This window comes from Aythya ferina, assembly GCF_964211825.1.
Source record: "Aythya ferina genome assembly, chromosome: 25".
In the NCBI taxonomy this organism is placed as follows: Eukaryota; Metazoa; Chordata; class Aves; order Anseriformes; family Anatidae; genus Aythya; species Aythya ferina.
Window position 1 is genome coordinate 1,706,691 of NC_140323.1, and position 25,729 is coordinate 1,732,419.

At 42.4% G+C, this 25,729-nt stretch overlaps 2 protein-coding genes across 7 annotated transcripts in view; one reads left to right on the plus strand and one right to left on the minus strand.

Annotated features, from left to right (window-relative positions):
• Positions 1 to 25,729, minus strand: part of KCND3 (potassium voltage-gated channel subfamily D member 3) — a 115,782-nt gene that overhangs the window by 33,593 nt on the left and 56,460 nt on the right. The gene's annotated exons all lie outside the window — the stretch shown is intronic.
• Positions 21,860 to 25,729, plus strand: part of LOC311423619 (uncharacterized protein) — a 97,595-nt gene continuing 93,725 nt past the window's right edge. The window contains exon 1 of the mRNA XM_084497865.1: positions 21,860 to 21,902. Coding sequence (XP_084353991.1) covers positions 21,897 to 21,902 — 6 coding nt within the window. The 5' untranslated portion in view covers positions 21,860 to 21,896. The remainder of the gene's footprint in view (positions 21,903 to 25,729) is intronic.

The window sequence follows — 25,729 nt, forward strand, 5'->3', positions numbered from 1 at the left end:
TTTACCCTCTTGAAGCGACTTCAATGCTTTCTTCTGCACATGGTTGATAGGCAAATAAAAACCCATCCAGAAAGCTGGAGGTGGGCTGCGCTGCGTTCTGATCGTGTAACAAAGAGCTCGTTTGTAGCTAATGCCCTCAGAGTATGGTAGGAGCACGATTAGCGCAGCCGCTGCCTGAATTTCCAGGAATTGTTTCAGGGAGCCAGTTATTGCGTGCTTGTGTGCAAGGGTGTATTAACATCCGAATTCAGGGAAGTGATTTTCAGCTGGAGGAAAGGGAAAAGCAAATGGCCAAATAACAGGTTTTTTGTTTGTTTTTGTGCGTGTGTCTGTGTGTTTTTTAGAGGGGTTGACACCAAACTGGCTGTGTGCAAGCCTCTGGAGTACAGGAATTCCCAAAGCACCTTTGGGGCTCAGGAGGTCAGGCAAAATCCCACTGCAAGCAGGTTTGTCTGATCTGGTTACAGCCAGGAGTGGAAGGGAGGACCTAGGCACTGCAGCCTGCTGAAATGTTGTAGAGGACAGGGAAATGATGCTGAAGTCTGGGCCTGAGGAAGATGTCCCTTGTTTCAGGGAGCTTGAGATCTGGAAGGCTTCTGGTTGCTATCAGATGGCGTTTGGGATTTCCATGCTTTTCTTTGGGGTATTCTGGTGTTTGATGGAGCAAATACCGAAAATTAAAGTGATTTATAGCTGAGGTTTTATTTTTCAGACATCACTAGCTAATGCTTAATTATTCCAAGCAGAATCCTTCTCCTGTGCTCACCTGCCCTGTGCGCACTCGCGCTCAGAGTGCCGCAAATCGATGCCGTGCTATTTACGTCTGTTAACTTCCCAGCTGCTGCTGCTTTATGCAAAGATAGTTTAAAAGCTCTTGCTAAGTGACAAGGTCTTCTGCCTCATTTAACACTGTTCTAAAAAAATCTTTCTCACTTTTTTTTTGCTACTGCCCCTTAACACGATAGGGCTGACAAATTAATCATATGCCTCAAACATGATCTCAGTGACCTGGAGTATGGAGAGAAAGCCCTTCTGTGCATTTGGAGGAAGTATAATAAGAAGCGTCTGCCTCTTGGTCTGCCTTGTTGAGTTTTGTTCTTACACACAGACTGAGAGTTACCTCATTACTTGGGACTTCAGAGAAGTTGCTTTAAAACAGGCAGGATCTCGGAGTGTGGAGACTGATTTTTCTGGGGAGGTGCAGGACTTTATTTGCAAAATAAAAAATTGTTGGGAAAGAGACAGTGATGGGAAATTTTGCACTGGCTGGAGTAGGCTGTGCAGGAACGAGGCCTAGAATTTCTCCGCTCTGACACTGACTCCTCTGGATCTACTGCAGAATTACCTGCGGAGAGGATGTGCTGGGCTGGGCACTGGGGGCTGCATGGCACGGCACGTGTTCACAGCCATGGTTCTGCTTTTCCTGGGCTACTGACCTGCAGTGCAAGTGTCAGTGGTACTTGGAAGTGTCCTGGCTTTGTGCTCAGAGTAAAATCCAGCTATGCTTCTGGGGAACTTGGGCTATTTTTAGACGACCTATTCTTAAAAAGAAAAATCCATTCAGACTTCTAAGGATCAGGGTTACCTCCAGGTGTGTGCCCCTGGAGTATGTGGGTCAGTGCAGAGCATGGGCATTACTCAGAAAGCTACAGGACAGATTGTTCTGTGTACCCCTGCCTCCTGGATGTCTTACGATAAGCAAGAAGAACAGGGAGGAATACAAAACTGGCAATGTTCAGACCTGAATTGCATTTTAGCAGTGGGGAAGGAGCACGGTGCAGGATGGCTCCAGGCACAGTGGCTTGGGGAGCTTGGAGCAGTGGCTGCTGCAGTGTTAAATGCTGGGGTGACAATTTATTTTTGTCCTGAATGCTACCACAAGTGCTAATGGCCACGTGGCATATTTATAACAGATATAGTGCCAAATAATCTCAAATATTGTATTTCAGTTAGTACTAATTGAGCATTTTAAAACCAACGTTTTTTAAAATGGAATGAGAGAACCCAGCTTGCCTATTAATTTGTTTAGTACAAGGCAACTTGTCACCTAAAAAATTTCTGCTACAGAAGGTGCATTTTAAGCAATTCATCAATAAGCTCATTAGAGCAGTAAGAAGATAAAAGAGTTAGGAAATGATTAACATTCAGAGGGCCTAACGGGATGTTAGAGCCTGTGATGCAAACAACAGGGGCTGCAAATTCAGTACATTTTCCTGTGACCTTTAGGAAGTCATTTCAGGTTTTGGGACCTCAGCTCCCCCTTGATGAAATTGCACTTGGTTATTTACTCCTCGCCTGCTTGGTGAGATGAGGCATCAAGTTCCTCAGAGCCCTAACTGCCCCACATGCTGAATGTCCCCAGCACCCAGCAGTGCCGCTCCGTTACAAATTTTACTAATGCGAGGTGGTTGTACAGAGAGCTGGAATAAACAGCCTGCCTGTGGCTCCAGGCATGCCCAGGGATAAATGCTGAGAATTGGCTAGGTTAGATGAGGAACATGCCTAGAGATAAACATATTTCTTATTTATTTTGCCAGGAATCCAGTTAGATGGCAACAGATTTGAGCGGTTTTCAGTTGCTGGATTTGTTGTTCTGCTTGCTGCCCGCTCTAGGGGAGCTGCCCCTGCTGGGGTACATGAGGGTGAGGGACTTTAGGAGGGGTTGCCCTTGCTGTCGTGGTACCCCCAGTGCTCGGTGCACTGAGAGTGATTCTGCAGTTCTTACACATTTATCCCATGCTTAAAATGACCTGGCTGCTATTTCTCCTGTTTTCTTCTCCCAATGTCCCTTCAAAGCCACGTTTCCTTCCAAGGAAGCTCTGTGATCACTGAGGCTCTTACCCACTGTACACATCATGTAAAGTGCAAGTAAAGCCTTAAACAAAGCATTGGGAAATTACCTTTAAATGGTCACTATAGACTGGAAAAGACTGTGAATGTAGAGTTTTCTTATTTTATTTATTTGTATTGGACCTTCTTTGTACTTTGGATATAAAAGGGGTCGTATGTCATTCACCCTAATTAGTAGCTATTAGCCTTGACAACTTAATGTGCTGTTGTTTTTCTCCCTGTCAGTACAGAAAATAGAGGTCACTGCTTCTGAGTTCTGGTTTTAGCCGTAGAGGTGTCTGGACACTGCTTAGCTCCTCCAGCTGGAGACAGCAATAAATAAGGTGCTGAACAGCTCATCAAATGACTCACTCTAAAAATAGACTCCCAGAAGCATCTCTGATGATCCTTTCTCTGTGCAGCGTTCACAGCCCTACAAACAGGGAATTGTCAAAAAGCTGGAAGATTGTGTAGTACGGGGACATTAGAAGGAGCTACAGCAGTAACGGCTCTGCGGGGACGGTGAAAGAACTTTGCAGAGGATGCTCTTTTCCAGCAGCCTGTTTTATTTGCCAGCTTTTCAGGCAGTGTGTGTATAAAGCATGCACCTGGGGAGGGGCTTAACGTTCATAAAACTCTGTTATTGCGTGGTTATTGTTTCCTCTGGTTTCTCTGGATGCAGGGGATGTAAGATGGCAGTTGCTGACTGATAAACCTGTATCCCAGCATCTTCCCTCTTACTAAAAGACATATTTTGGGGCAGAGGGAGGCCACAAAGAGTAAGCAGAGTTTTTCTTTAAAGTGTTTTGTGGACATAGACTGAGTGTCAACAAGGGTAGTTTGGAGCATTGTCAGCTTTTCAAATACTCTAAGCCTAGGAAGGCCACGATGCGCCGGTGAATGCCCGAGGAGCCTGATGTGAGACTTGTGCCTCCTGAAAGAGCGTGCTGTAAACAGATCCACGACGGCTTTGGAGCAAGCAAATCTATAAACAGGCTGTCAAATGACAGACTTGAACAGCAAATCAGCTGTGTCTGGGGAAGTACAGAGCCTATTTCATGCTAGGTTTCTTTTACATTAAATACCCTTATTTTCTGCCTTGTTTTGAGGTGGGCAGCTCCCCAGGTGGGTATTCAACTTCTGCAAGGTTTGGCTTGGTTTTGTACCGGTATTTTCTTTTTCCCTGGCATGTTTTATTTCTTAATGTCTACATGGATGCTCTCATCCTCCCTAGATATTCTGCTGGATTTACAACCAACAGCCGAGCTGCGAGGGGATGAGTTCTGTGGATGTGTGTCCGTGCTAGCAATGGGTGCTTATTAGCTTCAGTGCTTAGATTAGTTGGGATTTTTTGGAAAGTTGTTGGCAGTTACCTAGTAGGAGGGGTTGAGGTAATGTTGAGGAATGATTTCTCTGAGGAGATGCAAGTTCTGCTGCTTCTCTACCCATGAGCATCAGAAAGGAAGGCAGATTTTCCTCATGGCTTGCTCAGGGAGGAATTCTCCTGGGCAGCCCATCCCAACCCTCCTCAAAGCCACGTGAAGGGGTCAGGCTGACCTGGGGACAGTTATAGCTTTCTTGTTCCTGTCCTTGCACGAGAAAGGTGACTGAACTGGGAAGGTCTCTGATAGCAACTGGTAGCGTAAATGTTCCTTACAGCAGCAGCAGAGGCTGCCTAAAGAAATGGGAATGTTTATGTAGACTCGGGAATAAACCCGGTACGTTATTTAAGACACTGGGGGTTGAGAATACTCAATGTATGCACACGCTGGTTCCGTTTATTCTTTCTGGCTTGGATCAACTTCTCAGCCTGTAGGCTGTTAAAACAGATGGTCTGAATTCGGGTAACATTCAGACCTTGAGTTGAAGCTAAAAATGGAATTTCATTGGCAAGGAAAGTAGGTCAGAAAGCTAAAGCCCCTAGTCCTAAAATGATGAAAGGCTTCTAATCAAGAGTCCTCTATTACCATTCATTAAAAGGAGCAGGGGAGGAATCATTGTTAGGGACCACGGTGAGAGCACCATGCATCCTGCAAGGAGCCCAGCAGCTCTGCAGCTGTGCTGGTGCCAGAGATGTGTGACCGCTGCCCCGGGGCTCCTTGCTGCAGGGGGACACGAGCGGCTTCGTCTGCATCAGCCGCAGGGAGGAGAGCTGCTCTGCACATCTTCTGTTAATACCTTCCACACTAATAATCCTTTCCACACTGATTCTGTCATCCACCTGACTCAGGTTCTGTGACTTCATCGCCCCTGCAGGCTGTGACTCCGCCGCACCCGAGGCTGCCAGGCAGAGATTTCTTTGCTCATTGGGTGCCAACACTTGGAAATCTCCCCTCCTTGTAGCCAGTGGGGCTTACTCAGAGCAAATGGGGAATTTCTTCCTTTTAACACAACAGTCCCAGCTCAGCACATTGCTTCAGCCCTTGCTTTGTGTTAAGCACATGCTTAATTCCTGTTCAATTAAAAGATGGCAACGTACTTGTTCATATATTCTTTAAATGTTACTGAGATGCATTTGTTCTTTATGTTTTGCAAACCCAAGCTAAAGTACCGTCATTACTCCTCGCCCTTTCCCCCCAGCCTACTGCTAGGAATTAAATTTCTCTGAATTGAGAATTGCTTGCATTAGAGCTCTGCCAGCAAATGCGTTTTTAGAGAGAGTGTCAGAGACCTCCTGTTTCCTCTCCCTGAACGTTGACGTGGAGCATCTGCCTTGGTCTCCGGCTGTCATTGTCACAGTGGCAGGTAGCAAAAGTAGGGAGTGAAATCTGAACCATCCCACTGATCTGTTCAACTCAGAAATCATGCAGGGTAATTGTCTACTGCTTACCAGAAATAGCAATTTACACCGTCATTAAATCTCATTAAAGAAAAATAGATGTTTTCTTTTTTATGGTATCTCATGTTTCTACATGACCATCTAATAAAGCACTAGCTAATTTTTCCATGAGAAGGAAAACTTAAACTGTTGATTTAACAATTATTTAGAGAAAAAGGGGAATTGAATTTTATGTAGAATCAATATAAGAAAAACTGAATTTCACTTTGCAGCAAATACCTCCAGTCTTAACCTCCACGCTGTACCATCTGTAATGTATATTCATTCAGCTCTTCAGGGGAAGCTTTATTCTTTCTAGTTCTCACAAAGCTGATGTATCTAGCAAAAAGTGAACTCAGTTTTCTTTTTCCTCATGCATCGCCAAGCAGCTAAGCTGTCATCTAAGTTTTTGATCCTCAAATCTCAGTTTCGATACTGATAGATGCATCAGAAAAAGCTCTTTGATTTTTTTCTTCCATTTTTTTTGGCCAGCCTGCTGAACTTACAGCCTTTTTTGTTAGACAAATCTTTCTCTATTTGCCAGAGCTAATTTGGATTTGAAATGTATCGAGAAGACAACAGGCAACACCAAAGATTTTGTCTGAGTGGTGATTTTTCAGAGCAGATGTCCCAGCTCCTGCCCAAACCCCAGCAGGACGGCTGTGCTGGCGGTGCTGAGATGTGCTGCTGCCATGGGTAGTCCAGAAGTCCCTGGGTCAAGAGAAGAACACATATATGTTCACAGCAAGTGGCTGTTTAGCCTTTCAACTCACTATTATTGGTCAAGGAAAAGCTCACTGGTTTGCTGTATCAGTGGGAGTTTTTGTCGTACATGAACAAAAAGAATCCATTTGATTCCTTCTGACAAAAAGCCCACCCCTTGCTGTGTATCTTCAGATTGTAGGTTTTTTTTTTTCCTGAAGGTGAAAGTATGATGTTACTTTCACAGATTCCTGTTTCCTTGGTAATTCAGGCTTTTCACCCTGAAAATGACAGCAAGTTCTTCCTTGGTCAATATTTAATTTAATTTAAATTCTAACGTGGGCACTCAGACTTAAATCCAGTAATAAGAATCGCCACCACAGGTTCCCTTTGGCCCTTAAGCCATACGGCTGCTGCACACGAGGCTGTGATGAGGCACCTTGCTTTGATCTTTTTATTTATTTATTAATTTTATTTCAATTAACCTCAGCTCTGCTGCTGCTCCTGCACGTGCAGGCGAGGGGATGGCTGTGGTGCCAGCCCTGATGCTCAGAGGTGCTGCTACAACCAGCTTGTGCCTACAGCACGCTGCAAGGAGGTACTGCACGCACGGCCACTAATTAGCTTACAGTTGAGCATTGTTACCATTTCGCTACGATGTCGCTCATTTATAATTTGTCCATAAACAAACGAGGGTGTATTTTATCCAATAGAGAGAGCACACTAACTGAATTAAGGCCAATTAAATAAAGTGGAACGACAGCTTTGCAGCCACCCACTACTGAGTGAGCCCTTTGTCTTGGGCTTTCTTCTTGTGACCCAAAGCAATATTTCCAACCTTTGTGTTTTCTACAGCTATCAAGCATAAGTGATACTCAGGAAATCTGAGGAGACTGAGTATCTTCTTTTATCAGAAGTCCTGAGTCTAGTTGCCTACCTGACCATCATCTGGCGTGTTAGCGACTCAGTGCTTCTCAAAAACGCTTTTAAAAAAGCATTTATTTGTTTTCATGGAAGATAAAATGTCCCTTATTGAGGTATTATTTATTTCTGCCTGTATAAACTTAGGGGCCTTTTAAATTACTTCATTCATTATTAATTCAAGATGAATCCTCATATTATTCAGAGTGAAAACCTTATACAATTACCTGATAGTAGAGTCAATTATTTTTTAGCACCTTAAAGACCCCTGCAAAAGAAATCTCTCTGGAAAACATGCAGGCTGGAGAGAGCGGTGCGTGCTCTGAGCAATTAGACTTTTCCCCTACTAGCAGGGCTGAAGGCTCCCTGCTCTGTCTTAAATTCTTAACTGTGGTGTCAACTTATAAGAAATGTTGGGTTTTTGCTTTCATTTTATCCTCATCTGTTTCTTCTCTGTCTTTTTAAGCAGCTTGAGCATCCATGCTGAGCCATGTCACATTCCGAATGATACACATACTGTGCATTTTAATGAGCTGCTAACACTGATTATACAAAAAGCCATCTCAGAAATATTTACTGAGTCAAAAGGGAAGGGGAAAAAAAAAAAGCCTATGGGGAATTAATTAGCTTTTTAAGAATTAGCTTTCTGAAAGCCTCGGATTCTGGAAAAGTTGAACTTGGAACTGGAAGTAGTTTCAAAGGAGCTCAGAAGTGAGCAGAAGGAACAGGAGTGCGTTGTAGTGGAGTGTTGCATATCACAGGCATCGCTGTGTGGCTCAGCAGACACACCATACGTATACGTACGCACAGACAGGGGCTCCTGCTGCAGGTTGCTCCGGGCTGTGCAGGTTGGATTTTTACCATCCTCATGGGTGGAGGCTCCACAGCCTCTGTGGGCAAGGTCCGTCACTGTTCAGTCACCCTTGCAGTAAAAAATGGGGTGAATGTTCCAGATCTGGAGCAGCTCTCTTTGTGCAGTGCTTTTCCTGCTATGGTATTTGAAGTTTTGCTTCCACGTGGAGATAGCTGCTGGGTTTATACTGCGTAAAATAGCAGACAGATGCATAATTGAACTGATTCTCACAGCTCTTTTTGACTCTTTTTGAAGGAGTAAAGCTGTTTTAATTTTGATCATCTCCTTAGAAATTTGATTCCTTTAATTATATTTAAGCACCTAAGCTCCTTTTTAAATAATGGTTTGAGATATTTTATATTTAAGAATAGCTATAATACTGTAAATTTGCACAGAGTTACCCTTCGATCACAAGTTCTATTTCAACAGTCCAGCAATTATGATCAAATAGCGAAGTGTATGAAGCATGTCAGGTTTATTGGAAGGAGAGACGTGCCGCAAGTGAGAAGTATATTTCAGATCTAAAAAAAACCTGAGCTGTAACTTTTCTACGCATCCAGTTATCTGTATCTATAAAATATAGACCCACCTAATAAGTACAAGTCAACAAATACGTATTTTTTTAGTGGTATCAGAAATTCAGTTAATTCTAGCCTATGGATAGCTTCGTAAAAATTCCCTTGGTTCTAGACCAATCTCACCAACGATGATGTAAAATGGGGTGGGAAGGCAGCCCAGATTTCCAGACCCTTTAGAGGACCTGACCTCGGCTGCTGAGAACTGGGAGGGAAGGTGGGCAGAGTGCACTTGTCTTGGACTTCACCTCTGGGCAAAGCAGAATCGGGAGGAACTGAGGACTTGTGGAAATGCATTTTGGTGCTTTCATGTGTAGCAAACACAGTGCTTCAGTGTGTCCCCTTGGACTTGGATTGCCTGGCTGCTGATGTGTTTGTTCTTATCCATAGGCTCAGCTGACTTGTAAGCAAAATGAGATCTGACTTAGGGTTAGATCTACAAAGTTAGTTGGGCTCCTAAGAGGGATCACTGCAGCACTGGTGCAGGCTGAACGATATTTGCCTCTTGACACAACTAAATAACGCAGTAAATCTGGCCATAGATACTACACGTGGCTCTGACATCCACTCTGATTTTAGACTGTGGCATGCAACCTAGCCACTAGGAAGAGGTTTACTCTGCAGCAGAGGCACATCCTGAATGTTACACACCACGAAAAGCTGGGAGATCATACCCAGGACCTGCACCTCGCTCTGCTAGCCAGAGCTGGGGTGTTGCCTCTGCATTGCAGAAGACTCTTTTGGCGTGGGCGTGCTTTGTTCTACCTTGGTGTAGATACTTAATGATTTCTTCTCCACCCCTCCGCTCTTTTTAATGGCCTTGTTTAAATAAATATTAATGCCTAGTCTTTGAGCAGGTGCAAACCTGTGCTCCAGAAAGACTGTATTATGGTTGCAGAACCATTCTGCCATCCCTATCAATCACTCTCTCATTTGCTCCTGGGATGTAAAGAGCACCTGTGGCTAGTTAGCTATAGACTTTATTACAAGCTAGATGACTTCAGTGTTCCTTGCTCGTGACTGTTCCTTCTGCTTTCTTTTCTATGAATAAATTTTGATTCTTTGGAAGCCTTGACATATTTTCCCCTCATTTTGTGACTCTGTGTAGCAGAAAATAAAAATAAGTAATAAAACCCCAAGAAATATGGGTGCCTTCTGTGAACCTGCTTAGCACAGGATAGCAAAAGTTTGTTGCAGAAGACAGTGAAAATAAAAAGCTTTTTCTATGCCAGCCAGACTTTTATCTTGAGCAAATTAGTGTCTTATTAAAAGAAAATCAGTAAGCTTTAAATGCCAAACCACAATACAAAATTTAGTTTGTTGGTGCACGATGGACGAATCAGAGGAAGAATCTTTATTACTTTATTTTTTTCAAATGGAAGACAAGAGCTGGGAACCTGTTCTGAAGGATGCTCCACTTTTTTTTTTTTGTTTCCTTTGAGAACAGCCACCGTGGAGGCACAACAGACAGGGGTTTATTCTTCCAGCACTGTGTGCACGCATGTAAATGTGGTGTGAGGAAATGCAGCGACCTTCCAGCGATGGCTGGCAGCCAGGAGTGTCGGTCTGAGTGGTGTCCTGGAAGTCCCAGCCAGTCTCCCTGACACCTTTCCTTTTCCCTGTCCCTCATGGGTTGGCCATCTGTGCGTGGAGTACCAGCAGTTCGGGCTGTAGGATCCATCTTCAGCTGCATTTTAGAATATCTTATACATTTGTTCCTCTAAGCATGTGTTAATATTAATAACACAGATAATTTTTCTGAGTAAGAAATCAAATTCACCTACATGCTGCCAGATCTACGCCTCCAGGGAAGTGTTCTTAGTCTAGAGCTGGTTGAATAATTCTGTTCTATTTCAGACTCCTCTTTCTTCAAAGACAGACTAAAGGACCTGCTCACAAATACCAGTTTCTCTTGAAATGTTTCAGATTTGTTAGGAAAAAAAAAATCAAACTATAAACTTTTAGGTGAAAGCAACAACAGCCAATTGAAAATGTAGGCTTATTTGTGGATGCTTCAATTTTCTTTGTATTTGATTAAAATGCTGCAGATTTAATACGATTTTTTCTTCTAAATAGAAAGAAAAAGAAGAAAAATAGCCCTGCATGCAGCTTCCTGTTATTTTCTTCACCGGTGGAGTATTTTATCATTCCAAGCAAAAATTAACTGGAGTTGTCCAAGTTTGCCAGTGATTGATAGTGTCACTGTAAATGTTACCAGTCAAAACTTGTTTTCTCCTTTTTCACTCCTCCGGAGCTCAGGTAGGCAGTTTGCCAAAGTCTAACACTCCCTGGTGTGCAGTTTGAGAAGCCAGCAGCACCAGCCCTGTTGCTGCTCTGAACACCCCATCGGGCTGGAGAGCGGGGTCAAATCTCCCAGCCCCAGCAGTGCTGGAACCAAGCAAAGTGTGCTGCCCCACAGCAGCCCCAAAGACGGGCTGTGGGGATGGATGTGTGCACACTGCATAGCTCGAATTCTCTTACTTGCTTTAGCTTTGGCCATCAGAATTGGGTTCTAATGTATTTTCTGCCAGCTTATCCAGCATGCACAGTATTCTCCTTCTCTAGTAATGCTCAGAAAGTTGATTTTGAACTTCTGGCCTTATAAGCATTTTCCTCCCAGCTGAGAAAGCAGAAGGCTAGCAATGAAAATTAACTTGCTAATAAAAGTAATTAGCACACAAAGGGACAATCACCAAAATCAAACCCTGCTTTGTCTCACTAAGAGTGTTCAAGTATTGCATGAATGGAAATAGATTATAAGAATAAATCATTCGTGGTCTGCATCTTGGGACAGAGCTGAAGGATGGTTCTTGTCTCTGTAGATACCCTGAGTCTTTTACTCACATTTTATGCATTTGACCAGCCACATCTTTATGCACATTCATGAGTATTTCAGGAAAAACAAAAGACTGGGTCATCTGGTCTGTTTTCTGGCATCAACACCACGCAGTGAAATTACTATTTTATGGTTTCCACCAGTAAATCTTTTGTCTAGACCTAAATTTAGGACTAAATCTAAATTCTCTGTCTAGTCCTTCCCATCACTACTTGCAGATTTGGTAAATTCACAGCTTCCCTGCCAGCAAATATTATCTTCTAATTTCCTTTGTCTTAGAAGATCTTTCTCCATTATTTGCACAATCTGAGATTTAAACCATCATCTGTTACTTCATTCCCATGTCTGCTGTGAAGAATTCTCTTTTCCTTTCCTTTCTAGATTAGTAGAGGTAGCGTCAGCCTCATCATATTTTCCTCTGTTTCTATTTTCTCTAAGATATTACAGGATGATGCCCAGAGAAAAGCTTGCATTTTTGAATTAGCTACTAGTGATATCTTCTCCTTCTTGTTGCTACATGTGCACCCCTAGAAGTTGAGCTTTTCCCTGTAGATACGACACTGAATATTGGATCTGAGCTGATGCCTTCATAAAAACACTTGACTAGGAATTCATTCTTTTTGCAATTACTGATTCACTGTCCTTCCTCCAGCTACAAACTATTGCAGATAACATTATTTGAATTTATCTTTGGGAGTGTTACGCAGCAGGCTCATTTCCCAAGGTGATTTTTGGAATAAACAAACAAGCCAAAACAAAACATAAAAGCCCTAAAACAAACAACCAGGAGCACGGATCTGCAGCGTGCATTTTTATTCTCGTCTCTCCCATAGAGAAAGGAGAGATGTCAGAACTCAAATGTCTTGCAGTATGTTCTGCAAAAGCCGTGCAGCATGCCATTTGGATCTGTCAACATTTTATATTGTGACTGGCAATGAAGCTGCTGTACCTTTTCCCTGCAGATTAGTACGACAGCTGTAACAGCCATGCGAAGTGACACAAGTTACAAACAGTTCTTACAGATTGGCCAAGGAATCAGGTAGGGAAAACGACATGCCATCGGCTTGTGTCTTTGTTGGTTTTTTTGTTTGGTTGGTTCTGTGGATTTTTTTTTTTTTCCTGTAGATCTCACATACATGGGAAACAAACCGGATTTTTAACTCATCCTGATTTAGGAAAATCTCTGGCTGACCTTTAAGCTGACTGGATTCAGTACAGGGATTTCCTTTGACTTCTGCACGTTTTAAGCTATGTTTTGCTCCTTTTGTATTCACCAAGCAGATAAGCCCTGAAAGTCTAAACCAGCAGCAGTGAGCTTTCAGCCCTCTTCAGTCCAGTGCTTGGTCAAAAATACCATCTAAAAATATCTGAAATTTGAGCATTTCTTTGGGGTACAGACTTCTGGTTTCTTCTGAGGAAGACAGGCAAGAGGAATGGAAGGCACCGTTCCTCAAAGTGCTGAGCTACTGACATCATTCATAATGCAGATACTGAATAGCTTGAACAGGAAACGTGGATTTTAGTATTCCTTTAAATCCAGTGAAGCAAACTGAAAAGCGATGCAGCTGAAGCTGTGCAATTATGATACAGCTGTACAAGTGTGGCTGAGTGGAGACGTGGCTATAATAAGCCTAGTAAGTAGTAAATTTGGGTATAAATCTGAGTGAAACTATTTAAGTTTTGCATTTTTCACTGTGGACTGCCACAGACCCTATCACCACATGGAAAATAAACCATAATTCTTTGAATCTGCAGAGCTTTTGTTTTCATCCTAGCGGGGCTTTCAATCTTTTCAGTCTTTCTCTCTGGGCTCTGGGTTTGGTCTCTGCTCCAGCAGCGCAGCCCCAGCTGTGCCCAGGTCCTCAGCCAGGGCCTCTTCCTTAGTACCCTGCCTGGGGGTATGCTGGCAGGTTGGTCGTGGTGTTGGTGGGTTTTGTTTTTTTTAAAATGGACTGATTTCATTTTGGAAGCAAACAGATGTTTTTGGATTTCAGTGGAGTCAGATTTTTTCCCAGTAAAATGAGCCTGGTTCCCATCATTACACTTAACAAGTGTAGTTCAGGTGATAACATCGCTGGAAACAGGGGTAGAACTTCCCTCACCAGAAGTGAGAGTGTCATGGGCTTCAGATTACCTGATTTTAAAACTCTGACTGAATTTCCAGAGCTCACTTACATCCTTATAGAGATGACAGTGCTTGGTTCAGCCTTGTTTGGATTTATGCGTATGAGCCAGTAAGGTTTTGGGATACATATTTTATTTATTTAGTATAATTGTTGTCTTTTGAACAGGAAAACATCCCGGTCCTTGTCTTTTCTCTGTCCCATCTAAATCTCATCTCTGATATCTGAACAAAGTTCCTTGCATTCCTAATGAAACAGGCTGCTTAAGCACTAAGCCCTCGTAATCCAGTTTATGTTTTCATAACAGCAAATACAATATGAAGATATGCACAGCTTGTGCTTGATGTAAGCAATGAGATCATTACAGTGTTCCTAAATCCTTTTATTTTAAGATTTATTTAGTTGATAAATTTTACGTGTTTGTCCTTTATTTGTCATTTGTAGCATGGGCTTTTCCCCAAAGCCAGCTTCCCATATCTTCCACCACTCGGGTTTAAGCTTTTTGCCTGAAGATTTACTGTTACAGGAGACATAGAGATGTCATCTACAGTATGTTAAAGCTCTAGGCAGATGCTCTAAGGGATGTGACTTTTGGCTTTTTGTGTGACCTTGGACAGCTTAAGTAAACCCTTTCCTCCTCAGTTCCTCTGCCTAACACTGAGGAGATATTATTTCCTTCCCTCTAAACCTTAATGTTTTCTCTTGTTCTTTATATAAGGGACTTTGCTCTTTGCACTGACACGGTGTCCAGTATGTAATTTCATAATCATTATTTACACTTTGTTTAAACATTCATATTATTCAGTAGTTGACATTAATAATATCAAAATGTCATTTTATACAATATTTAAGATCAGAATTTCCTATTGGAAATCAATGAGAACATCTTCCTAAGAATCAATGACCTCAATGTCCCTTGTTATGTAAGACGCATCTATATTTATCAGTGCTGATAAAAGATGTTGCACTGATCTTTCTGCTTGTGGCTTATACAGAACTCTGTAATACTCCTCTCAGAGACAACCAGTTAGCTCTCAGGAGTGGGTGACTTTCAGTCTGCACCAATATTGCTCAGATTTAAAGGAGAATTTTGGAGACAAAAGGCTCCATCTCCCATTAGCAGACCTCTCCCATGGGTTACTTTGTCATCAGATTTCAGCCCTTACACAAGACATGCCATTAACTAGGAAGGATTGTTCCTTGTCAAGTCCTACATGGCTCAAGGTGACTGAGCAATTCCCTGCTGGAGTGGATCTGTTCAGAATATAACTTTATCTGTTAGCCAGAGCTGGGTCAGGGAGAGAACCTCAATTCTATTCCTAGTCCTGCGATGACTTACCCTGCTGGAAGTTATTTAATACCTCTGCACCTCAGTTTATCCCAGACAAATTTGGAGACAGAGCTAGTACATCAAGTGATCGGTGGCACTGGATACAAGGGTCTATGTGCGAATCTCTTTGTTCTGTAATAAAACTGCATAAACTGCATACATTGCATCCGATACATAGCATTTGTACTTTCAAGTTGCAGAGGGATTAGGGCTTTGTTTGATGAGTGTAAAATTTTGTGTTTGTCTTCAAGTTTTTATACATATATATAGAAAGATAGATATCCTGTACCTAATTTAGCCTGGGGTGTAATCAGTGAAAAATTACAGGCTAACCTCATCACCTGTGAGCATTCTGGTGGGAAAATATGCAGCACCAGCAGGAATTCAGATTAAAGATGTTAAAAAAAATATCCTTTCATCTATACTTTCTTCCTCATTAAATGTGGAGTTTGCTCATAAGTATTTGCCAAATAAAAAAGGAGAAATAGGTAAAAGTTAATACTGTACAATTAAATTCCCTTGAATTTTCCCAGATGGTTCACCTCAGCTTAATTTAATATCCCCTCAGTTCTCCCAAGCCATCTGTTTGGCTGAGATGCAAAACAAACGTGTACAGTTAGATGTATTTATCATGCAAGCCTTGGAGGTGACAAAAACTTGTAGGAAAGAGGTTTGCTCGCTGACCCAGTAGGGCAGTTGTTTCTTCAAGAAGTGCAGCACTATATAACAAAAGGCTGTTACTGTCTGTCCTGGGAGGCACTTTGAGGAATCCAGTGAAGCAGGTAAAGCCACTGGTAAATGATGAGCACATCAACAGTCTAGTTGATGTGGGGAGCTGGGCTCAGCACCTGTGGAAATCAGGGGAGAAGCTGACCCGAACACCCAAATGGATTGGAACCCTGGGCTCTGTATATGAAGCACATTGTGGACCATTTCCCCCTGAGATAGAGAGGGACAGCTGCTGATGTGAACAGCATATGAACATATGACAAAGTTAGAACTGTTACCCTCTGTCCTGTGCTTGGTTGTGAATTAGGGATTTACGATCCTGGCAGAGGAGCCGTTGTCCTACTTCATTGTGGTTTGCAATAGTTATTAATAAAACATAGTGCTGTCTATGTCTTGATGCAGAGAGGTCTTAGTACATGTCCTTCCTATTTATTATTTATACAGGCATTTAACAACTCTGACATATTTTAGCAGAAATGATAGGCAATTGTTTGCAAATCAGAATTAGCAACAAATAATATTTGATACTTCTAAAATTTCAGGTGTTGGTTTATACGTGTGTAGAAATGATGTTGTCTGTGTTCTTTCTTGCTTATCATCAATGGTTTTACTTCTTGCTTTTTCTTCCCTAAGTTAGAAATGCCATTTAAATCAGATAGCATTTGTATATGTGTGTGGGTATGGATGGACGCCGATTTAATATATACAGCAGGGGCTGGGTAAGAGGTGAAGAAATTAATTCTGCTTTCTTGCTAGCATACCAGAGAAGGTGATTGCCTTCTCTTTTCCTGATGGGTGAGTGCTCACATGAATGCTGAGGATTCTGCCTCCTTTTGTGGGAGGACCACTCGGGCTCTTCCTGAAGCTGAGTACTGATGCAAGTTCAGCTAAATTTAATACTGGCTTACCAAAGTGAGAAGTTAACCAGCAGAGAGTGGCCCAGACTCTCCTGAATAAAGATGCGGGCAAACGAGGAGGGCTTATTGTAGAAGATGTAGAAACAATGAGAAAAGGAGACAGCTTCAAGAAGTCAGATACGTGGAGACTTTTGACTTACTTCTCTGGTACCCTTGAAAACAATGACAAATCTTGTTTTTGTCCATGTAATAAGTAAAAATAAATACAGTAAGATCCCAAGTTCCAGGAACAAAGACAGGAAGCTCTATCAAATATCTACAGCAAAAAGCATTGGTCCTGTTCCCGTGAAATAAAGGAATTTTCATGGTTGACTTTGAGGGCAAAAAAAAAAAAGTCTTTGAACTAGATTACTTCTAATTTTCATAGCACTAATTTTCATTTTCCAGCTCCTATGAAAGTAAGTTAGTATTATCTCCACTCGCAGGGAACTGAGGCTTGGGGAGTGTGTCTTTCCAAAAGTCAAATGGGAAATCTGTCAGAGTTGGGAACCAGACCTAAATTGCCTCAAACTTCAAGGCAGTGAGAGGACTCTCAGCCCCACGCACTTGAAGGCAAACCGAATTTTTGTTGCATATTCTGGACATAAAAATTCATACGATGAGTCTGAACCTCCTTTTCCAACTTTTTTCTGGTGGTGTAGGTTAAAAACTTGGAAGTAGGTCACAAAGGACTCGAGTGCTGAAGAACAGATATTCCTCTGGTGACTCGCTTGGCGGCCTAGTTCTTGGGCAGCAAAGTCAGAGGAGACAGAAAGTTGCAAACTGCTCTAAACAAATGCTGGAGGCACTTTTGAGGCGAGATTCAGGGAAAGGCACAAAGAAAAGTGGAAAGCCATGGTTAGTTCCTCTGGAGCCGCTGGTTCGGCTGAGCAGGCCCTCGAGGAGTGGGGCTGAGGGCACACGGCAGGCTGGGCCCTGGGGGCCACGCTCGAGGCCTCCCAACGTGCTCTTTCTCTGTCACCTTCTACTCTAAAACATCTTGCTGATGCCCCTGGGATCGTTCAGTTCTTTAAGTTCATCATGAACTTTGATGAACATTCAATTAGAAATTGCGTCTAATTCTGGATTGAACGGGGTGGGGGGAACTCTCTGCTGTTAAATGTTGTCTTTGGTCGCTAGATAGCCGTTTTTAAGGTGCGAAGGCTGGCTGTCCTTGAAATGCACTTTCCTGGGTTACTCACAGCCACAGAAGCCTACTTTGTATAGGGCGAGAGAAAGAATGCATGATCGTGTATATAAAGATTTTTATGGGACACGAAATAATTTTGCTGGTTAAAAGCTAAACTTTATAGTGTTGCTATTTTTAATTAAATATTAATTGCAGAAGATGGCTCTGGAAATGACTGCTCAGATCGTTTAATCCATATAGATGACCTTTACGTTGAATTTATTCTCTCATGCTTACACTGCCCTTCAACCCCATCTGGGGACTGACCTCGTCTGGCAGGCTGTTCCACTCTTAATTAGAAAGATGCCTAGCTTACTTGCCTTTTTAATGTTTATTAATGTGCCTTTGCTGAGGATACTGTGGGATGGAGAGCTGGTGATTATGGTGCTATAAAGTTTCCCTGTCAGTTGCTCACATGGAAGCAGCCCAGTTATTCTTATACGGCTTTTGAGAGTTGGATGCACTTCAAAGGGACAAGGAAACGGAGAATAGCTTCTCCTGAAGTTGAAAAGCAAGCCCACCTTATGTGTTTGTGTAGCATAATATAAGCGTTATTTCAAAAATTGTGTTTTTTCCCCCTCTCCCAACCATCTTAATTCATTTCTTTTGATACTGATAAGCAGCTTTGTGTAGCATGAAATTTGCTACCATGATTCTGAGTTGCCTGACAATTCAGGTATGAAAATGAAGCATCAGCCAGCAAAAGTGTGTTCATGTGGTGGAACTTTTAAAAGGATTATAACATTTGCAAAATACTTTTCCACTAAGGGATGTGATTCTACTTCTTTCATTAATGCACAATGTCAGAGGCACTGCTTTGGTTGAAGACTGCAATGTTAATTAAAATGGAAAGTTGTGGGGGCGGCAGGCAGGTGTAAACCAGTCTTTTCCACTTGACTGTCCATAGGACGTGTGAGAATAGAGACTTGCACCAAAGGCCAGACTTTATCTTTGCACTTCAAACTACTTTGAGTTGCACAGTGAGCTCCTAGCCCTACTGATCTGCCTGTGGTGTACGCTGAAGCACACAACCGTCTCTGCAAACAGCAGAACCAGACAGTTCAGAGGACCAAGAGGCTCCTCTGGAGCCTCTGGGACTCGGAGCTTCAAAACGCCCTGGCTCTGCCGGGCTGCGTGTGCTGGCCTCCTGGAGAGGGCTCTCATTTTCCAGTGCTTGGTTTGGGTGCACGTGCCTCTGTGACCCCAGGTGGTCCCAGGAGACCACTGCTGTACCATGCTCCTGTGCTCAAAGAGCCAAAGATCATGAGGCTTCTGATGCTGGATGCTGTCAGACTTGTTACGGAGAGCAGAGGAGGGTGCACAAAGGGAGGGGGGACTTAACAGACTTTCTAAGAACAGCTTTTTTTATTCCTCTGGTGTGACAGTAACCACCTTCCATGCTGTTTAGGATAACTTCATTGCAGCTGAGACCTATCAGTAAGTTGCTTCAACAGAAGGATTTGACACATGGATAAAGTCCCTTAAGCCTGCTCCTGAGGATTTGGAGATTTTTGTAAAGCTCAAGTGCATAAAGCAGCCTCTGAGCTGTGGCTGCTAGATGGATCAGTGAAACTGCATTTAACTCTCAAGCAAAATCCTCCATGTTTCTTTTCTTTCGTCCTCTCCTGGAATTCCTATTTAATATTTATGTTGTTCCTCTTGCTGTTGTTTTCAAACAACAGACTCCATAAAGCAGGCAAAAATGTCTAAGATAAAAAAAAAAAAAAAAAAAAAAAAAAGCAATGAGCTGCTTAAGCATATTTCCTAGGCCTCTTCCTATCTCTGCCCTCCAGTCATAGCAACTCCATTGTAATTCAAATCTAAACATAAAACAGCCAAAACTCTTCAGCTGGAAAGTTAGAAATTTCTATGCTAATAAGCTTTAACAGAAGGACTGCGGAAGCAACTGATTCAAAGTGACCTGTTAATTCCCCCCATCTCCTAGATTTACAGCCCCATTAACTTTTGTTCCAAAATATCATCTGGCTCTCAAGTGCTGTATGAGTTTGCTTTCCCCCAAATCACTGTTCTTTCTTAACAAGCAAACCAAAAATAAAAAACACAGGAACACCCCAGTCAAAGGAGCCCCACTGTGCGGGCTTTAGCTCAGCTCTGGACCCTGGCTCTCCTGTTCCCTCCGTCCCTACCAACTAGAAACATCAAGCCAAACAGCTTGTTTGTCTGTTCTGAGCACAGGAATGGCAGTGGAAGATCTGAATGTTATTGATCTGGTTTGAATGCTGTCTAGACGTGTCAACACCTTCTCCTTTGGGGGCTGGCTATAACATTCGGAGACCTCAGTGTCTTGGCATTTATTATCACTGCATTGGCATCTAGCACACTGCACAAGGAAACTGGAAACAAACATTTTCTGCTACGATTTTTTATTCCACTTGCTGAAGAACATGGCCAGACCTCAAGGTAATGCTCTGGACTCCCCCTGAGGCACAGCTGGCATTGTGCAGGTCGGAGCTAAGGGCGTGTGGAACTGCTCATTCCCACAGCCTTTTGTACATGGACTGCTTTATGATTTGCCCGCCTCTTCTGTGTATGAAAACACAACACAGCAGTTATGACACGTAGTACTGCTGGACCCCAGTATTAAGAGGCCTAAAAATCCAGTTTACTTGAGAAAATACGTATACAGATCAACTTCATTGGGAATCATAACTCATAACGTTTTTCAATTCAATGCTATTTGCCAAAATATTTGTCAGGTGCCAATTGCCACCTGATACCTGTTCACCAGCCTGCCTGAAATGATTGTCAGTCTCGGTTCGGCTCCTAGCAGGCAGTTGCCATCGCTGGCACGGGATCAGACATGCCGTTTTGAGGCATGTGGGCTCGAAGTGAAGTGTAGCGTGAGAGTGGCTTGAGCTGCTGTGCCATGCCCTTTGTGCTCTCCAGGTAATTGGAGATCCTCGCTTTCCTACATGCAGATCTTAACCAGCTTATAAAATTATATTGATGACTTAATGAATGGATAAAAAAAGTAAATTTGATTATTTCTCAGCCATGCGTTGCTGTCTATAATTGCATAGATTTGGACTTTAATTAGTCAGATTACTTCCTCAGTTCAGAGTTGGATGAAACAATAGCATTCACATAAAAAGCTAGATGTTCCCTTTTTATCAAACCCAAACCACAGCTGTGGACCCAGAGTATTCCAGACTCTTGAAATGTGATTGAAGTCGGAATTAGATACTGGATCTAAACGTTGCAATTGGGTCACATTTAATTCATGTGTTTGCATTCTGGATCTGTTCTGTTTGTGTGGTCTTGGTGTATCTGTATGCAAGATGGTTTTGTACAGAAAAAAAAGTTACTGGAAGGATACTTGACTGAAATGCACAAGTGGCATTTGCACTCAAGCTTCTAAATCTATTTAAAAAAAAATTGTACAGGCATATGTGATCTTTGAACAATAGGTGCTTCATAACCTGATACTAAATACCAATGAGCACATTGGAAATTTAATTTTACAGTGCATAGTGGAAAAAATCACAGAAAGCTTAAAAAAAAAAAAGAAAAAAAAGAAAGAAAGAAAAAAGTCTGATGCATATGAGTATATCAGCAAGTCACCCTTCAGTAATCTTTGTACTTTAAAACCAGTACCTGGATGAAATGCTCAGCAGGCTGTTTTAACCTCTGTCTGCCAAGCTGACGTTCTGACTGCACGCATGTCACCACTGAAGTACTCATGCTATTCAGGTTTGGTTCATAGCTGAATAAATTCCCTGTGTAAAGTAGTGCTGGGCTCCTTGACTGAGTACTTCCAACCAACTAAATCTTGGGGTAATTATTTTAATAAATATGAATTGTGGGACTCCTGCCTAGATGTGTAATAGAAATCTAATCTATAATACACACGGAAAGTAGTGCAGCTGCACTGTGTTAATTAAGTATACACCAAACATATGGCAATACACCTCCAGACCAACAGGCACAGAACTCTCTTGGATGCAATTAGCTCTTGTGCATGCATAAAGAATCAGTCAAACTCAAAAAATGCATAAGTCATAACCTCTGACTGATGAGATTACTAACGGTGAACTACTTCACTTACTCTGCAGAAATGTTTCTCTGGTCATTGGAATGCTGGTGAGGCTTGATTTTATTTATTTATTTATTAAGAGACAAAGATATATATTTTTCTTCTGTTTCTGATCCACTTTGCTATACATTTCCCGCACTTGAGTTTCCCTCTGAGAAATGAGAGGAGTGGCTTAGAGAAATACAACCCAGAGGCAATGATATTCCATTGACCCGTAACTCATGTAGTTATTCATACAGATTTATAATAGAAAATCTTTCCTTCCAGTATGGTCTCAGTCACATTCTTGGTGCATTTTTGCATTGATGCATAAGGTTCTGAACAACAAAATTTTGACCCAATCAGTAAATAATATAACCAAATAACAACAGCTACTAGGGCACATAATATTACATCATTCACTGTTATTTGTGCTAGAGCATCTTGGATGCCCTGGCTCTCTTCTGATAGACACTGCAAAACTGCATGTGATGAAAAGCTGCCTCTGCCTGATGTAAGTGACAAATCACCCCTGACTTTGATGACACTGGGATTTCACTCATATGGCAGCTATAAATGCAGCCTCAAAGCATTTACAATTGCAGTTCAAGACAAAAGACAACAGGTGAATACAACCTGAGAAGCAAGGAATAACACTAGGGCAGTTTTGATTATAAAATCGCTTATAAAAATGTCTGAGCCAGTTTTCCACAAATGGAGGAATTCTACTGATTGCCAGTAAAATCTCACTGGGCTGTTCTCAGGTCTGCAGCAGTGATGGGCAGTGGTCTCTCCTCTTCCTAGTACTTATTCTCAAGTTTCAAAGCCGTGGATTAATACAATCTTTGCTTCTTTTAAGGAGAGTGAGGGAAATACACTTTGCTTTGAATTGTAAATTTGAGGTTTTCATTACTTTTAAAGTCAGACAAATCAGGCTGGCTTTCACTTGCACAAGTGAAGAAGAATTATTAGGAGAATATTGATTCTTCCCAAGCAAGGAAACTTGGCTGGTCTCTTCTTTGATTTTTAAAAAGAAATGAGATTTTTCTTACTGCACACGCACTGTGCCTTGACGCCTTTGTTTGCTGCTCTTTGCACTGGCCGTGCAATGCAGCTCTGTTTTCCCATAGCGCCTCTTGCCCGAGTCAGCTTTCTGCAGAACCTGGGTCTGCAAACAGGTGACTCAGAAACGGAGACTTCGAGAAGAGTCAAGTTTATCCAAGTGCAATCCATCTGGACAGCGTTCACGTGGAGGGACAGAGATTCAGGTCAGGTACTTAAGACCCAAACACGTTCCACTGTTTCTTGTTCCTTTTCCCGTAAAGATAGATATCACCCTTAGAGCAGGCACTTAACACTGGCTTTTCTTATTCCCAGCCTGATGCTGCAGCCTATAATTACTTTTCGCACCTTGGCTATGTTTAACTCCCCCCTGTCTCATCTGTTAATCCGCTAACAAGCAGCAAACGTGTTTTAGAGTCAGTTCTAAATGGGAGGTCAGGACTTCAGTGGCTCACCTTCTGAGGAAGCTGTTCAGAGGGCACAAGTCTTAAATAACTTTTGAATATCTTTAATTCATTATTTTAGTCTGGACAAAAGTGAGAGCATACATTTAAAAAGTAATATTAATGCAGAAAATTGTAAATGGACTAAAAGCTGACCGTGTAAAATCATTTTTAATTTCCTTTTGGTGTTAGTGAAATGATTTAGTGTAAGTGAAGGGCACCAGATTTATTGCCTGGAAGTGTGCAGCTGTCCACGCTCAGCACGGGCTGGATGTTCCTGCTGGTGCAGAAGTCAGCTTCTGCCCCTTCAGCGTGGTTGCTCCAAAAGAGACCGATTGGTGGGGACATCAGGAGTGGGGGAAAATGGTGATAATGGATCTCCTTGGTTAGGGTTTTTTTTTCTTCCTGAGCTTCTTGCATTGTATGGAACCAGTGACCTTTTGATGAAAATCTGCTTTAAATTCTGAATCCTTAAAATTCAAAAGATGAACATCCCAGGACAGGCAAGCTGATTGCACCAGATTGTACACGTTTTGAATTTTGTATGTCTTTTCTTCTGAATCAACGTTTGAAACAATAAAATGCATGAGCTGTGAAAAATGTTAAGCAGATCTTCCAGCATTTCTCTTTCTTGATTGTTTCTCATCTTGGCTCTGGGGGAGTGAAGGCACCGCTCTTCCAAATGAGCGGTTGTGTACCGTCAGGAGCCCAAGGACAGGGTGTCTTTGGCTCAGGAACTGCTGTGACTGAATGCAAAGTGTGGCACTGGGTGGAGGGGGGCAGTAGTTTCTCTCTCCTTTGAGAAAAGAGGAGAAGAAATCCTGTTTTGGTGTGAATGAAATTATGCCATTTTTTTCTAGTGCAACTTTTGATTGAGGAACAAGTGGGCAGCCAGATGTGTAAAAAGTTTCGGGGACTGAATGTGGACGTTGGTGTTCAGCCCCTCTTGGTGGCTCTGGAGCTGCACTGCTGCCTCTGTCTTTCTCAGCCAGTGCAGGAGGTGGAGTGGGGATCTTCCCTCACTCCAAAACTTCCCAGACAAAAAATATTGTGCGCTGTGAATCCCCGTTGCTTTGGCTTCCCCGAAACAGCATAGCGGTGTAGGCACTATCAGAGCTAAAGCTATGGGAAGGATTCTCTTACCCGGTGCATAAATATCCTGAGGAGCCTATTGCTGCAGGAGCTGGAGGTGCACAGATGTAGAAATTTGTGTAAAAAGAAATTCCTGGGTCACTGGTGTGTTAAATACATATCAGGGAGCTCCTGGCCTGCTGTGTGCTAGAGACAGGGAGGGTTTGCTCGTGGAAGAATCTCTCTGCAACTACCCTGTTTCTTGGAAATATCAGATCATCTATGGTTTTTTGTTTTGTTTTTCATTGGTGCTCATTGTTAGAGCAGTCCCTGCTTCCCTGTTATGCACTCAAGTATAGAATTTGGACTTGATCTAAATCATAAGCAGGAGGATAACGTCTGCCTGTTGTGTTCATGCTGACTGTCATTCACAAGCTCACACCAGCATGCGATGCTCATGTCAGTGAGAAATGGTTTCTTTGCGTCAGTCTGTGAGCCTGATTTTTATTCATTTGTTCATTTATTTATCTATCCATCATTCCCTCAAATTGTTTGCCTAAGAATAGAGATTAAAACTTCTGCCATAATAGCTGGAGCTGAAATTGGATTCTAAGCTTCCCGGGCCCCAGGATGATTAGAGTTGTCAGAGCATGTTCCCGGAGAACTCCCTCTTGTTAGTGGCTCTGATGTCCTGTCCGGGCTATACCCAGCTTTCGCCACAGATTAAAGGAAGATTGTTCTTTCATTTTCATATTCTGTATCTCTCATCTGCAGAAGTAAATAAATTGAAGCCGCTTGTGCCATTTGCCCTAAGTCTCTTTTCCAAAGAGCAGCCACTGATTATCTAGTGTTTTTTTTTTTTTTTTTTCCTTCCCTATTTTCTATTGTTAATCCTCTCTCCTTCCTTCAGTGGTCTGTTCATTTACTAATCCCCTCTGTCATGTACGTAGATGTTAAGAGATGGAAATCTAATCTCAATGCGGTTTTCATTCTGTCTAATGTATTTATATAGATTCACAGGATATAAGCTTTGTTGTTCTGGGTTCTTAGTGAAGCAGGATGCCTAAATGGCCATCACTACCTGGCCTCCCAAAGAGAACCCAGGCATATATGGATTTGCAGGGGCTTTATTCAAAATCAGGCCAGGCTTTGTTTTGTTTTTTATTGTTATGCATTGTGCTCTTATCCTTCCTGATAATTTCACAGAGACAGAAGTGGTCTGTTAAGAGGTTTGGAGCCTTTCCCAACCAACAAACTTCTTTAAATAGGATGCAGGCAGACCCCAGTGCTCCAAAGCTGGATGATGGAGCCGGGCTGAT